This window comes from Ustilaginoidea virens, chromosome 4, assembly GCF_000687475.1.
Source record: "Ustilaginoidea virens chromosome 4, complete sequence".
Lineage (NCBI taxonomy): Eukaryota > Fungi > Ascomycota > Sordariomycetes > Hypocreales > Clavicipitaceae > Ustilaginoidea > Ustilaginoidea virens.
In genome coordinates this window covers 158236-172685 of record NC_057319.1, presented here as the reverse complement: position 1 = coordinate 172685, position 14450 = coordinate 158236, and the positions used below count along the sequence as shown (strand labels likewise).

At 56.9% G+C, this 14450-nt stretch overlaps 5 protein-coding genes across 5 annotated transcripts; 3 read left to right on the top strand and 2 right to left on the bottom strand.

Annotated features, from left to right (window-relative positions):
• Positions 1–1321: 1321 nt before the first annotated feature.
• UV8b_04553 (uncharacterized protein) lies at positions 1322–1666 on the top strand (the record flags this gene model as incomplete). Its single annotated transcript, XM_043142051.1, has 1 exon — positions 1322–1666. One exon carries the CDS (start codon positions 1322–1324, stop codon positions 1664–1666), a length of 345 nt encoding a protein of 114 aa, XP_042997985.1.
• Positions 1667–2559: 893 nt separating this feature from the next.
• UV8b_04552 (uncharacterized protein) lies at positions 2560–3051 on the bottom strand (the record flags this gene model as incomplete). Its single annotated transcript, XM_043142050.1, has 2 exons — positions 2560–2739; positions 2905–3051. 2 exons carry the CDS (start codon positions 3049–3051, stop codon positions 2560–2562), a joined length of 327 nt encoding a protein of 108 aa, XP_042997984.1.
• Positions 3052–5205: 2154 nt separating this feature from the next.
• On the bottom strand, positions 5206–6037 carry UV8b_04551 (uncharacterized protein; the record flags this gene model as incomplete). Its single annotated transcript, XM_043142049.1, has 2 exons — positions 5206–5631; positions 5699–6037. The coding sequence occupies 2 exons, from the start codon at positions 6035–6037 to the stop codon at positions 5206–5208; spliced, it is 765 nt and encodes a 254-aa protein (XP_042997983.1).
• A 2402-nt stretch (positions 6038–8439) lies between these two features.
• Positions 8440–9516, top strand: UV8b_04550 (uncharacterized protein; the record flags this gene model as incomplete). Its single annotated transcript, XM_043142048.1, has 1 exon — positions 8440–9516. The coding sequence occupies one exon, from the start codon at positions 8440–8442 to the stop codon at positions 9514–9516; it is 1077 nt and encodes a 358-aa protein (XP_042997982.1).
• Positions 9517–10434: 918 nt separating this feature from the next.
• On the top strand, positions 10435–11722 carry UV8b_04549 (uncharacterized protein; the record flags this gene model as incomplete). Its single annotated transcript, XM_043142047.1, has 3 exons — positions 10435–10620; positions 10700–10781; positions 10848–11722. The coding sequence occupies 3 exons, from the start codon at positions 10435–10437 to the stop codon at positions 11720–11722; spliced, it is 1143 nt and encodes a 380-aa protein (XP_042997981.1).
• Positions 11723–14450: the final 2728 nt, after the last annotated feature.

Genomic DNA, 14450 nt, shown 5'->3' with positions numbered 1-14450 from the left:
ATGGTCCGCCTCCTCGTCGGGAAGCAGCTGTCTACCTAATGGGCGGTCGGCTTGTCTGCTGCGAGGTCGAGGGGTTGTGGCTTGACCTAGCTCTGGGCTGCTTAGACCGGGGACCCCGACCCCAGGGGCCCTATTTCAAAGTAATTCTTTTACAAGGGGGAAGGACAGTCAGGGGCAACTGATCCATCTGTCCACATCCCCGATTCCCTGCTCCTATGTTCGTAGCGCAGCGATAGAAGGGCCTGTTATTACTATCAAAGTGGACCTGGAAAGACTTGTTAGAGACCCCGAGGTGGTCTTGCCATGTATTATGATAAGCTGCAATATAGCTCTTTATTCCCTAGCAGCACCAAGACAGCATTATCTAGTTTGTTATAAAGGCATCAACTGTCTAGGAGGCGCGAGAGAGCCTTGAGCTGCATAGAAAATGGATCCTGGACTTAGGCCCGGATCCAACTAAGTGCGCCTGGCGCACTGGCGCACGCTTCTCGATACAAAAGGACTTATAAATCAAGTAGGGATAAGAACTTGTGTTATCGAGTCTAAACGCCAGCCTATACGCCAGTACGCCAAATAATTTGGCATACGGACTTACTGCTGTTATGCGCTGAATTAGCGCATTTTCTTAGCAACTATTCCTTTTCCAGGGCATATAACCGGCCCCTGCTAGCGCGATATATCGTAAATAAGGTTGTGGTGTTGTGGGAGGGATGCTTCTATGAAACTGTGTTGCAGATTCTTACTAATTCTGGCAAGGCGCCATGATCTTTGTCGCTCAGTGCGCCAGGCGCACTGGCTTGGATCTGGGCCTTAAGGCTTTGACATTTTGAGGTCTACGTGTTTGCGTACTCTTGGAGCCTGGCCTGCGGATACGTATGCCACAGTACTGCGCCGCAAATAGCAACTACAAATAGGGGTCCTAGGTTCCCGGTCTTGCCAAGACAAGCCACAGCCCTCGACTCACCAGACAAGCCGACCGCCAAGTAGACGCCGCTTCTCGCCGTGGACACGGACTACCCTCCCCCAGACCCCCTCCCCTCTAGCAGCGAAAGCTCCCTCTAGCAAGCATACGAAAGAACAGCCGCCCCAGCTCAGCATGCGGTGCACTGTCGTCTTGATGCTGACCTCGCTGGTCACCGCTAACCAGCCTATAGCCCGCGCCTGCAGGGAGATGGGCTGGTTGTGCACTTCGACAGAGCAGTGCTGTCAATATCCTGACTTGAAGGGCGCTGTCACGTGCCAGGGGAATATTTGTCGAGGGATTGGGTCTTGCAGCGCGCCGGGTACCATGTGCCTGCCCCAGGTAGACCATATGACAGCTATGGCCCTCGGGGCTTGCTGCGAGCCTTTCCATTATCGCTGCGACGAAGTGAATCGAGTATGCGTGCCCAGAACCGCTCAGAGAAATCCGCAGCAGCAGAGCTATCAGCAGCAGCAGAGCAGTCAGCAGCAGCAGAGCAGTCAGCAGCAGCAGAGCAATCAGCAGCAGCAGAGCAATCAGCAGCAGCAGAGCAATCAGCAGCAGCAGCAGGATCCTTCCCGGTGGAATAGATTAAGAACTTCTGTGTTCGGAACTTCTGGGTCCGGAACTTCTAGGCTCAGAAATTCTAGGCTCGGAACTTCTAGGCTCGGAACTGCTGTGTTGAGAACCATGAGACGCCCGTGACCTGGCCTCGCGTCCAGAAAAAGAGGAAGAATAAAGTATAGCATATTATGATCATACTAGCACTGTATAGTAGGCTCTTAAAGAATCGCAAGAGAGATTGTGGGATATAATTATCAGGTGCTTGGATACGCTGTTCATACAACAGGGCTTGATTTTAGTACTCCATTCAACACGCTACTTAACGCTCCATTCGAGCGGCTTCACTGCCTTAACTGTGCTGCTGCATTTCACAGAGTGGTAAGCCGCACGAAGCTGCGCGACTGCTGGTGTCGGGATTCACTACTGTTGGTACCAGGGGCTATAGCAAACCTCAGCGGTCAGCAGTATTAGCATAGAAGAGTTCGGTACAACCTCATGCAATACGTGGCGACCTGTTGGCAGCCAACCGTGGCGGCAGCAGCTGCAGTGGGCTGGGGCGGCGTGACGGCAATATGATGACATGCATGATCACGTTATTGATAATCTTGCCCGGTGTTGATGCCGGAGGCCGGTGCCGGAGGCCGGTGCCAACAGCCGCGCGGCTTCGCACTCGTGCGGCCTGCACTCTGTGAAACGCAGCAGCACAACGAATGCTAGAGAAGGAAGTCGAATGATTATACCTATCTAGGCTCGAAAGCGCGGTGATATCTATCCAAGTACGAATGCCCAAACACATGAGCCTGCTACATTGTCTAGCAGAGCGGGCCAGCAAAACGCTCGGCTGGTTGAACGGGGCAACAAAGGCAACAAAGACCGCGCAAACAGAATATCAAACAAAGAATCAAACAGAGCATCAAACCGAGCATCAGACAGAGCATCAGACAGAGCATCAAACCAAGCATTACAGCGCATTAAACAGCGCATCTCAACACCCAACAGCCGTATCCTTTGATATCCCCCGCAATACCTCGCCACTACAGAGCGCCGGTGTAATCGCCGTATCCCGCCCCTTCGTCTTCTTCATCATCCGAGCGCGGCGCGATATCAGCTTCCGGAAGCGAGGCCAGGTCACGGGAGACTTTTCTGAACCAACGAAACCGGCCGCGGCTAAGCCCCACAGGGGGGACCCGGGGGTTCTGCGGAGCGGGGATTTGCTGGACCGGAGGTTTGTATGTGCAATGGTTGCCATCGTTCGTGTGGGTGCAGGTGTAGGGCTTGCAACAAGCCCCCCAGGCATTGTATGTACTCATGCTGTTCTCCGCCCCGAGAACGCACGGAGCGCCCCCCTGCCTGCAGGTCTGGCCCGTCCAGACGCATACCTTGGACCTGCAGCCAACGTTGCGAAAGCCATTCACACAGCAATCCGCGTCTGAAGAGCATGAATTGCCCAGCTCCCTGCAGGCGCGGGTGACAAGCTGGTCAGCGGCGACCAGCGAGGTCAGCATCAAGACGATAGTGTACCGCATGCTGAAATGGGCCGGCTGTTCTTTCCTACGCTGCTGGAGAAGGGAGCTTTCTTTGCTATAGGGGTGGGGGAGATGGTCTGATGCGAGTCGAGGGCTGCAGCTTGACGTGGGCTCCGGGGCTGCTTGGACCGGGAACCCGGGGCCCCGTTTCCTAGTTATATCCTTGCGCGAAGAGAAGCACGTGGATAAAGGAACCGGCAATGGTATACGATGGTGGCGAATAACCAAGTAATGCCATTGCCATGCATCGCGATGCCAGACCCCGGCCGGGCAATGGTGGGGCCTGATATTACTCTCCAAGCTGGAAGGACTCGGAGACGCCTTGCCGGACAGAAACAAAATCCGTCAATGATACGGGGTTTGGGAGCACATGGGCCTCTGGAGTCTGGTCTGGAACCCGTCCAGGCACCGCCTAGCGCACAAGTATGACTACATGTACGGAGCACTAACCCCCAGGGCTAATCGTCGCTGTAGCCGCTCGCAGCCACAAGCCCGTCACACCTCACGGCCGCCACCAGGGCTGGCCACTTGGCAGGCCCGGCGTCGTTGCGTGAGGCTGGACGCGCCAATGATGCCAACTAACAACGTCCCCGGGGCTCGATGCCTCCGGCGTCGATCCCGATGGCGACATCAGCAGCAGCCGCGCGCGGCTTTATGCAGCTTGCACTCTGTTCCCTTCTCACTCTGTCCTCTTCTTCCTATCCCAGCCCCCGCCGTGGCGCCCCGGAAACGTATGCGCCATTGTCGCCGTTTAGCAACGACCGGCACAAACTAAGGTTACAGGCGCTGTCAAGTGAGTCATCCTTTGGTTCTTTTGCCCCCTCTGGCCCCCTTCTGGCTGCCCACATCCCAGTCTGAATTCGAAGAGTTGGCCAACTGGCACCACACCGGGACACTCTGGCCGGAACAGACGGGCCCACCTCGGGGATTGACCCGTACGTAGGGCCCAGAGTGTATGTGCCATGCTCTCGACAAAAGCATCAGGCGCTTCTGAATCGGGCCGACAGATATCCACGGGGATCTGTTTCAGCCGGGACGCAGGAAGGGGTCCAACACGCGACATGCCCGGTTGCGGCATCTTCAGTTGCACCAGCGGGGGCGAGCCAGAAACGAACAGGTGGCCGGCCTGTCCGGGCCTGCCTATCGCGGGCGAACCTGCGGCCGGGTTATTCCCGGGGGTGCTCCGTGACCGCAGCCGATAAGGCCGTCCAGTTAAGGGCGAGGGACTGGGCAACGTATCACGCTGCTCCGTCGACGAGTCGGCCAGACCGGACTTGAGCCGGGCCCCAATAGGAGACAAAGGCCGGCAACCACGTGCTGCCCATCCTCCAGAGGCAAGCCTCGCCCCCTCGGAATGCCGGCGGACTAGGATAGTAGAGTCTGAATGTTTCATGTCTGCAAAAACGGGCGGAGCCTGCTAGCGTCGTGACACCGGAACGGGCAGGCAGCGCCGAAAGTCCGGGTGGATTATCAAAGTACGTACAGGCGTCTCCTGCAGACCAGGAGGACTCTCGCGATGCCTCGGGCCTAGCCATAGTCGCGGCACCTCGCAATCCGACGAGACTGCTGGTCCCAGGGCAATCTCTCCAGCCTACCCCAAGCCGGAAATGCTCATCCCGCAGGCGTCAACATGCCATACACGACTGACTCTGGCAGCAAGCAGCCAATCAAAACCCCCTGACCGTCGATCAACCGTCCACTTACTTCTCTCAGAGCCCTGTGTTCTGCTTTTAGCCTCCTTCTGAGATCGGAGGCGGGATTCTTTGGCGGCCTTTTTAGGGGCTTTTTTTGGTCGGACTGTTTGATTTCCCTCCCTCAGCTCGGTTGGCAAAGAGCCCCCAACTACACCGACCGCCCAAGAATTCGCCTGCCGAGCTGCCCAAGAGGCTAAATGCAGAACGCAGACTTTAAGCAACACAACTAGATACATGCCCACGGCAGATGCAGGGATTTGAATTTTATTTTCGTTTCTGTACGTGAACAAGACGGACCACAAGCCGCCCCCCGCATGGGTACAAATCTACGTGAAACGTATCAAACGTTTACCCTGTTTCGGTTTTTTACCCGCTGCAGCCATCTGCTGCCATTCCTTCAGTCGCCGCCCTTTTGAAATTCCCCTTCGATGCATCTACGTGGTAGAGCCATGTCGCAGCCCTAGTAATTCGCCGCAGCCTGCGTAATGTGGCCCCCGTCGACAACCACATCCGGAACAGTAACCTGCGATCCCGAGATGCTCGTTACCCGGACCCACGCCCGGTCGACGTCGTCCGGGAGCGCATCGCGAAGCACATACATGTTGAACATCTCCCTCACCGCCCTCCGCCAGGTCTTCCCGCCGTCCGCGCTAACATCGAGCGACGCGGTCCGCAGCGTGGCGTTTTCCACCGTCGCCGCGAACCACTGCTTCGACGACCCGGCGTGCATGTGGATGGCCAGCGGTACAGACTCGTCTAGAGGGCAGCGCACCCAGCGCCACTCTATGCCGTCGACGCCGCCGCCGTGATAGCCGTTTGTGAGCTTGGCCCAAGTCGCGGGCGCCATGTCGAGATGGGTCGATTTCCCGCCCGTCAGGTTGGTGACCTGCGTGTTTTGTCAGTGCGTCGACGCGACGACGGGGTCGGGTCCGTTTTTTTTGGGTGCTCCTCACCATGACGGTGATGGTCCTGCCCTGGTACGAGACGGAAATGCAGCCGCCGCAGTGCCCGCCGTTGTTCCAGATGTCCTCGGACACGCAGGTGCTTCCCTCGACGGTGGCAGGAAGCGTGTAGTTGACGAAGCTGCAGGCGCCGGTCTGCCAGCAGTCCTCTTCGCGGCAGTGGGCGCCGTAGCGGGTGCCCAGCCCGACAAACTTGGGGCTCGGCAGGTTGGACTTGTGATGGTCTGGAGGAGAGTGAGCGTTCCGCGCGGGACGTACGCCTGCGAGACCGAGGGGCGCCAGGGCCATGACCAGCACCAGCCCCAGCACGGGAAGTTGGAAAGAAACCATGTCGGGGACTGGAGCTGCTTCGAGTTGCTGAGAAAAGGAATGGACGAATTTCCGGCCGAAGGAATGAAGCGGGAAAATTCAAATGTATCTGTCCAAGAAATTAGCAAGGCCCTCAACCAAGAGAGGTAAAAGAGGAGCGGCCGAGGTCTTTAAGGAATGCTTCAATTCCCGAAAAGGAGCCTGTCAGCACATACGAGGGAAAGAAGGATAGGCGGAAAAGGTGAGGAGGGTCAAGAGATGAGCGTGGGAAACGGAATGAGGAATGTTGGAATCAAGACGGTAGAGAGCACAGATGAAGGAGCGCCTTCAAGCAAGAACCTGCAGTAGAAATGATGTGCTCCAGCTTCTCGTCTTTCTTCTTCAAGGACAGCGGAAGACCGTTGGCGTACTTGATATACAATGCATATTAGCCGCAATAATCTAGCGGAGAGGATCCCACAGCCAAATGTGTTCTAGATAATCCATCGAGTGTGAAACTGGCACGTCAGATGAAACATGAGTTTAATATATAAAACGAGCCTCGGTGGCATGTATGGAAATAGACCTGGCACAAAGGGGCATTTATCCGGCGGTTATTACATTCAGCCATCCGCTTGCAAATCTGGCTCCTAGCAGTTGAAGCGGGAAAATGGCCGGCACTACGTTCTTCATGGCTTCATCCACGCATCCGGTAAATGCCCACTGATGTTGGACGAAATCAAAGACTTCCAGCTTGTTGCCAACAATTGCCTCGGTATTGAATGTTATTCCTGGTGTTGCCGCTACTACTGGACGCCAATGTTGGCCAAGGTGCTGCTGGCTGGCTTTGATGCCCCGTTCATGCCGCAGCATTTCAAGAAATGCTCGCCGCCGCCGTGCCAGCACCTGTACCAGTGCGCCATCATCCATGTATTACGCCATGTTCAAGTACTATATCGGGAGGGTTCCTGACGTATGATGTCTGTCAACGAGGAACAGGTCCAAGCGACCACTCAGCTTAGGTACATACATACTTACCCGGGCTGTGTTGCACAAGCCAGAAGGCAATGGGAGAGTATCCATGCCTTGCATCACGGCTAGGGCGCAGCCACAATGAATGACAGATTTGGGAATTTCGGAGAAACAAGACGATTCTAACAACTTCAACATCTGGGTTAATTTCTCCAATCAACCAGTTTAGTGCATTTTGCAAGGTGCAGGCGTCAGAATTGGTTGTCGTCGGCCGGTCAGTCAGTCGTCAATGCAGCAGAGCAGGCAGGTGCGGCGCAAGCGACTGCTCACCGCCCACGTACCTGTCTTAGGTACGGAGTACCTAAGGGGAAGGAAGCCGCGACCGGTTCCTTGGCACTCGCCACCAATAGCGATATCCGGGATAAGACTAGCACGACTCCCCCAATCGGGGTTTACATAGCACGGACCCTAGAGGGCCTTGCGACCTAGCCCTGCAGGCAGCCACTTGAATCCTCACAAACTCCCGTCATCCTCTGCGACGAGCGACTTTCCACGCGCAGCCAACACCAAGCAGCGTGCTCGCAAACAGATCCGCGCGCCGTGTCAAAGACCCCATCGCCCGCGGCAGCCTAGGCCCAGACCACATCACCGGGCCGCCGCTAGTCAACATCCGGCAGGTTGCGCCGTATGGATACAGCAGCAACTATCGTTTCCAATCCAGGCACACAAAGAGCAGCGCCGCCAAGAGGCCCCAGAGTCATGACTGAGCAGGCACGCGGGCAGCTTCAGCATCTGACCTGTGCGGCATGTTTCCAGACCGGGCAAGAGGGATCAAGTCATGGTAGGGCGCACGGCGTAGTTGGTGGTCAGTTGCAGCGCCCAGGCTGGGCATCGCTGCCCGGCCCAACTCACGTGGCTTGGGCAATCTCCGCTGTCACTGACACAGAGTCAGACTCACGGTATGGCACAGGTAAGGCTTGCTCCGAGCTTCTCCTTTGGGACGTGGCCAGCGTCTTGGTTGGCTTCCCGGGGACCCTTGTCCGTCATGCACAAGCCCCCAGTTAACGAAACGCTCGCCAGATCAGCTGTCAGGGACGGGGCCCGGTGCGCCGGTGCCGCTGCGCCGATGTTCCCAGCAACCGTTCATGATAGATACGTGACATCCCATAGGTGCGCAAAAAGGGCAACTGCTTTCTCTGGTTCAGTGCCGTGGATCCGCGTGGCTCTCATCTGGAGGCTTAGATGACTGCTTCAACGGGGTGAATAAAGCCATGGCATGTCGGCAATGTATCGTCCGTCTCTTGAGGTGAGAACGCAGTTCTCGTCGACGGTTATCTATTGTCGGAGAGGACGGTAAACTTTCCTCATCGGCCGTCGCCAAGTCCTGCAAGAGACGGAATTATATGTCTACCCAAGCACTCTAGCATCTTTTCGGGATCGGTCTCTTGCAACACGCGGCTCGGCTGTACGCCATGCGCTTCGCATCTTCATTCCTGGCCGCTGGCCTGGCCGCTCTTTGCCTGGCCTCGCCCGTCACACAAGCCGTCCGAGCAATCAGCCAACTACCCCGGCTAATCGTCTACTTCCAAACCACGCACGACTCCAACGGCAACCCAATCTCCATGCTTCCCCTCGTCAACGAAAAGGGCATCGCGCTAACCCACCTCATCGTCTGCTCCCTTCACGTCAACGAAAACGGCCGGATACACCTCAACGACTACCCGCCCTCCGATCCGCGCTTCTACACCCTCTGGAATGAGACGCAGGTCCTCAAGAGCGCCGGCGTCAAGGTAATGGGCATGGTTGGCGGCGCCGCGCGCGGATCCTTCGGCAACGGCACGCTGGACGGCAACCCGGCCACTTTCGCCAAGTACTACGGCCAGCTGTGCGACGTGATTCGCAGGTTCGCGCTCGACGGGCTGGACATGGACGTCGAGCAGGCCATGAGCCAGGCCGGCATTGAGCGGCTGATTGAGCGGCTGCGCGCCGACTTTGGCGCCGGCTTCATCGTCTCCCTGGCGCCGGTGGCTTCCGCCCTCAGCAACGGCGCGAACCTGAGCGGCTTCAACTACAAGACGCTGGATTCGCGCATGGGGTCCAAGATTGACTTCTACAATGCCCAGTTCTACAGCGGCTTCGGCAGCATGGACAGCCCGACGGGCTACGACAAGATTGTGTCAAACGGCTTCCAGGCCTCGCGAGTCGTGGCCGGCCAGCTCACTTCGCCGAGAAACGGGCGCGGGTACATTCCCTACACCCAGCTGAACGCTACCGTCGTGTCGTTGCGCAAGAGGTACGGCCAGATCGGAGGCATCATGGGCTGGGAGTATTTCAACAGCCTCCCCGGGGGCACTTCTGAGCCGTGGAAGTGGGCGCAAGTCATGACGGAGATTCTGCGACCTAATCTGGTGCCTGCTCTCACCATCACAGAGGCGATTGCCGACCGGCTTACGCAGGCCTACGGCTCGAGTTGTCTGTCCCGGCGCAGGGCGACGGAGCTGGGCCAGGAAGCTCCAGCTGTCGACTACTACGCCATGATTAATGCGTGAACGCGACGGATGGCTATCTGCGGCGATTTCTTTGCACGCCACGATTGATGCGTAAGCAAGTGTACGGATGGGGTGTTTGCAGCAGTTTCTTTGCACGCTGTGATTGATGTATAATTACGTAGGGATTTTTTTGCTTCTTCTTTAGAATTTCGTTTTGAATCGCCTGATGCTCAACTGTTTCGCTGGATAAGATTGCTAATACCAAGGATAAGCTGAGCGCGCCTCCGAGGCTGTTCACAACGTGCCCAATGAGGTCGAGGGCCTGGATGCCCTCATTCTGCCGCCGTCAACAGGCCCGGCCGTGATGCAGACAGATAACCCTCAAACGGCGATTTACATCATCGTGGCACTAAGAGCCCTCGGGCAACGGGAGCCTGCTTAGCCAAGGGAATTAGCTCGGCGATGCAATTGATGATGTACATAGCTAATAGAACCGAGGGTACAACGGTATGCCCTTGTCACAGTGTATAAGATGCGCGGTAGAGCCGCACGTGGTGTGGCGTCACCCTTCTAGGGCAGCAAGCTGTCTTTCAAGGCCCGGGCTATGTAACCGAGCCGTTTGCTAGCCCGCTGCATGGATTCATGTTGCAGCCTCACATGTCAGGCAGAGAAGGTCCTCTGTTCAAGAGGAAGATCTGGATATTTCGTTCCTTTTATCATTATCCTCGCGTCTGACATTTCTCTTAGCTCCGGATCAGAGCTACACAGATATTACAGGCTTACCAGCTTGATCGTGTCTATAGCCACATGCATTTGATTCTTATAGAGCTCGCTCCGTAGGCGCCGAAGCCCTTCTCCACCATGGCAACCCAGCCGGCGTGATTGCGATTGGCCGAGCACTTCCACAGCTGCAACCTTGGGTCCTCGCAACACGCCCAGCCGACAGCGCGGCATCACAGCCTCCATCAACCTCTCGCGATGAAGCCCATTGTCGCGATACCGCTGACCCTCGTGCTCGTCTTCCGGGCTTGGTCGAAAAACTCCCTCACGCCCGCGGGCCTCTTCGCCGCGACGCTGACGGCCGCCGCACATGCGTACCATCCCTGGAACCTGCCCTTTGCCTTGCTCTGCGTCTTTTTCCTGGCAGGAACACGTGCGACTCATGTACGAAAGTCTGGGCGGCACATTCATTACTCGGCACTTTGGCTGACGGGAGAGCAATGGGTGCTGACTCGATGGGCAGATCAAGCAAAATGTCAAAGCGACCTTGACGATGCATTCCAAAGGCAGTCCCGGGGGCGAGGGACCTCGCACTCACGTCCAAGGCACGTGCTCAACTCCACGCCAGCGCATTTCCTCGCAATGGTTTAGACTGACCGAACCGTGTCTAGTGTTGGCCAACTCATTGATGGCATCGATTCTCACGGTTGCCCACGGGTACCAGCTTCGATCCAGAGCCGCCGCGTACGCCGATCCCAGCAGCCCGAACCCGGAAAACAGCATCTGCTTCTCCTGGGGCGGCGACCTGCTAGTCGTCGGCATCATTGCCAACTATGCCGCTGTGGCCGCAGACACGTTCAGCTCCGAGCTGGGCATCTTGTCCAACAGCGAGCCACGGCTCATCACATCCCTCACGCTGCGAAAAGTTCCCAGGGGCACGAACGGGGGCGTCACGCTGCTGGGGCTGGCGGCTGGCTTATTTGGGTCCATGATCATAGTGGCCGCTTCCATGGTCTTCTTGCCCACGTGCACGGCGGCGTCTGCGCCGACGCTGGGGGGCGGTGCGCCGTGGACCCTAGCTCAGAGGCGGTTGTTTATGGGCGGCATGGTGCTCTGGGGCGCGTTGGGCAGCGTCCTGGACAGCTTCTTGGGAGCCGTGTTCCAGCGGTCAGTCCGTGACGTGAGATCCGGCAAGATCGTCGAGGGTGAGGGGGGGAACCGTGTCCTTGTCTCTGCAGCTGTCAGGCCAACGGCTGCACCGGCTGCAGCGCGGACGGTCCCTGATGCAGGCGTGGATGGGCCTGAGCAGAAGAATGGATCGGCTGCCGTTGGCCAAGACGAGGTCGTGGGCAAGAGCAATCCCGGGAACAAGCACCGCAGGCCAAGCTTCGGGGACCAACTACCCTCCAGGGTGGTAGAAAGCGGCTGGGATCTTCTGGACAACAATGATGTCAACTTTCTCATGGCATCGATCATGAGCGTGGGGGCAATGGGCGTGGCTAGTTGGTACTGGGCAGTCCCTCTGGAGTCGGTACTGAAGCCGTAGAGGTGGGGGAAGTCCAGGGGGGGGGGAGCACGAACGTGCTTTGACAAAGACTGTCGCTTTGACGGGAGACATGCAGTGGCCTTGTGGCCAACATGCAGGACTGGATGCGTCTGCAGATGGATACGCTGGGAGACGTGGCATCTAGGAAAGGGTCGGGTGAGAGCTGTGGTTGGCCTGGAGGGTTGGAGGTAGAACCGGCATCTCAGGCTGGCATTGTGTGTATTGTAATCCGATCATCGGAACGACCAGGTACCTGCGTGTAAGGCGGCAGCAGTCGGAGGCGCCGAGGATCAGCACCCGACGTCTCGCCTGCCTTGCCACCTTCAGATGGGATGCAGATATGGAGACACCCTCACCCACGTTTTGCACCTTCAGGCGGCGGTAGAGTAGATCCGACGGCCCGGGGCGGGACATGGAATCACCTGATCAGCCCCAGCTGCACGTCCAGATCGGCTGCTCCTGCCGGAAATACAGCAGAACAGATGGTCGCGGAAAGCGGTAGACTGTCTGTACCAGTACCAAGTTGCTTGCCGACCCTCAAATACCAGTGCTCTCTGCAGACGAATAGGGGGATGTAATGTCGGCCCGGCAAGAACTTACAAAAAAAAAAAAAAGGTCAGGCCGAAGCGCAAAAAAACGGCAATTGTCCCGGCCGGGCGCGGCGGCAAATGCTCAACCTCGTACTCGGAAGCTGCGTCGGGTGCGGCCTGGCCTGTTGATTCGCGCATTATTGACCGTGCTGGGAATGAATCGGCTCACGTCATTTCATGTGGTAATCTGGACGACTCGAAAGCAAGCCCCCCCCGTGTTCCGGTAGTCCGGCACTCCGTCGACTGCGGGATGTCAATACTCTAGCTGCCCAGTTGCCTCCCGGGGTGGGCGGATTGAATTTGAAGCACCGAATGCAGATCAATGGCGCCAAGAGCTCTGAGCTTGACTTGACCTGAACACGTCTTGTGGTACGGGGCGAATAAAGACGCGGCATATCATCAGCCGTCTCTGGAAGTGTTGGGAGGTGTCTTGCGTACAGTGTACACTCGAGTACCATGCACCGGCACCGGTAACCTGTTCATCGTGGTTGGTGCGGAGGTACGCGACGGCGGTACGCGGCGAACCCGAAGGAAAAGGCGTCGCAAAATCCCACCTGGTTTCTACCAGTGTACCGTCCGTCTGGCGTCGACTCCCCCAAGCCGGATAATTGACTGGGCCTTTGCAGAAAGACAAAAAGCGACAGTGCTTTGAGAGGCGCAAGATCATGCAGGTCTGTCTGAAACGAATACTCCGTATCATATATCCCGCAATTGGGGGATCAAGCTGCAAAAGCGCCCTTTGTGAAGATGAGGCAAGATTGGCAGAAACGGCTGTACTCCGTACGTACACATCGCACACGGTACGTCTGATCGGAAGACCCCCTGGTGCGACGCAAATTCCCGCCTTGACAACCCGCGAAGCTCCGAGGACCCATGCTCCGTACTCGCACCAACACGCTACGCTGCAGCGGGTGAGCGACTTCGGACAAAGCCCATGGCCATGCCTTATTGCCTGCCTTGTCTTTTGACTGGTCAATTGGGGGGACTTGCTCACCAGGAGGCGTAACACCTCAGATGCGCATTTACTGTCCAATCAGGTCTCGACGATAAGAGCCATCTGTTTTTTTCCCCAAGGACTTGGCTCCAAGGAGTGGTTGAGAGGTGGTTGGAGTGGAGCGGCCGAGACGACGGAAATCCCGCATGACTTGCGGGCGTAGCGTACAGACTGCAGGCGGGCAATTTGGAACGTTTCAATGCGTTCTTGGAACAGGCACCGGGCTGCGGCGCACCTGGGCTACTCCGTACTTGACAGTCTCTTTTGATAGCTGGGTGGTATTAAGAAACCACAGAGGGAGCTTCTACGCACAGGTAGTGTCGTATTGAGAAATGAATCTTGGGTTTCGCCCCCGGATTTTTTTGACGGCCGACCTGGGGTCTCACGGCCGGAGAATAAAGTGGTTCATCAGCCCACTGCCCAGATCCAAACGACGTGTTTTACCATCCCCAGAATTGGGCTGGATGAGGGATCGTTCATCAAAGACCTAGACGTTCTACGGGGTACTCCGTACTCCGTACAGAGCGATGACCAACGATGGCCTGTACTCTGCACTGGAGCACTTGATCCCAAAACAGCACGCACACAGCCTCAACTGGTGGCGCACCTGCCCGCTCGTCAGTCAAGCTTCGCCACTCCCACTCCCATTTGTCATTTGATTTTGATTTGCAAGGGAAAGCGCGCCCCATCCCGACAGCAACTGAAGGTTAAAGCGTGGCATCACGACGGTTTTAATAAAGCGCTCATTGGCTGCTTCTGCGCCTTCTTCCGACTGGGAAGCCAGTCGTGCTGAATCAAGGTAATGAATGCCTGGTTCATTTCGGCACTGGTTCGATTCTCCGTGCCATCCGTCCTTGGTCCATGCACGGCTATTCTGTCTCTGGACCCCGCCCGACTACCTAAGGTAAGGTACATACCTAGGCAGGGATAGGGATGATACAAGCAGAGTCGCTCGCAGGCAACACCCTGTCATGTAACAAACAAACCTCGAAAGGCGATCCATGCCTGCCGTGCGACCCTGCACATCGAACAGACAGCAAAATGATTTCCAAATCCGGCCGCTGAAAATTCGAGCCGACCGCTTTTCCGAAATTCCCGAGCAACCAGTCCGTGCTTGATTACTTACTGTGCGGAATCTCTGCAA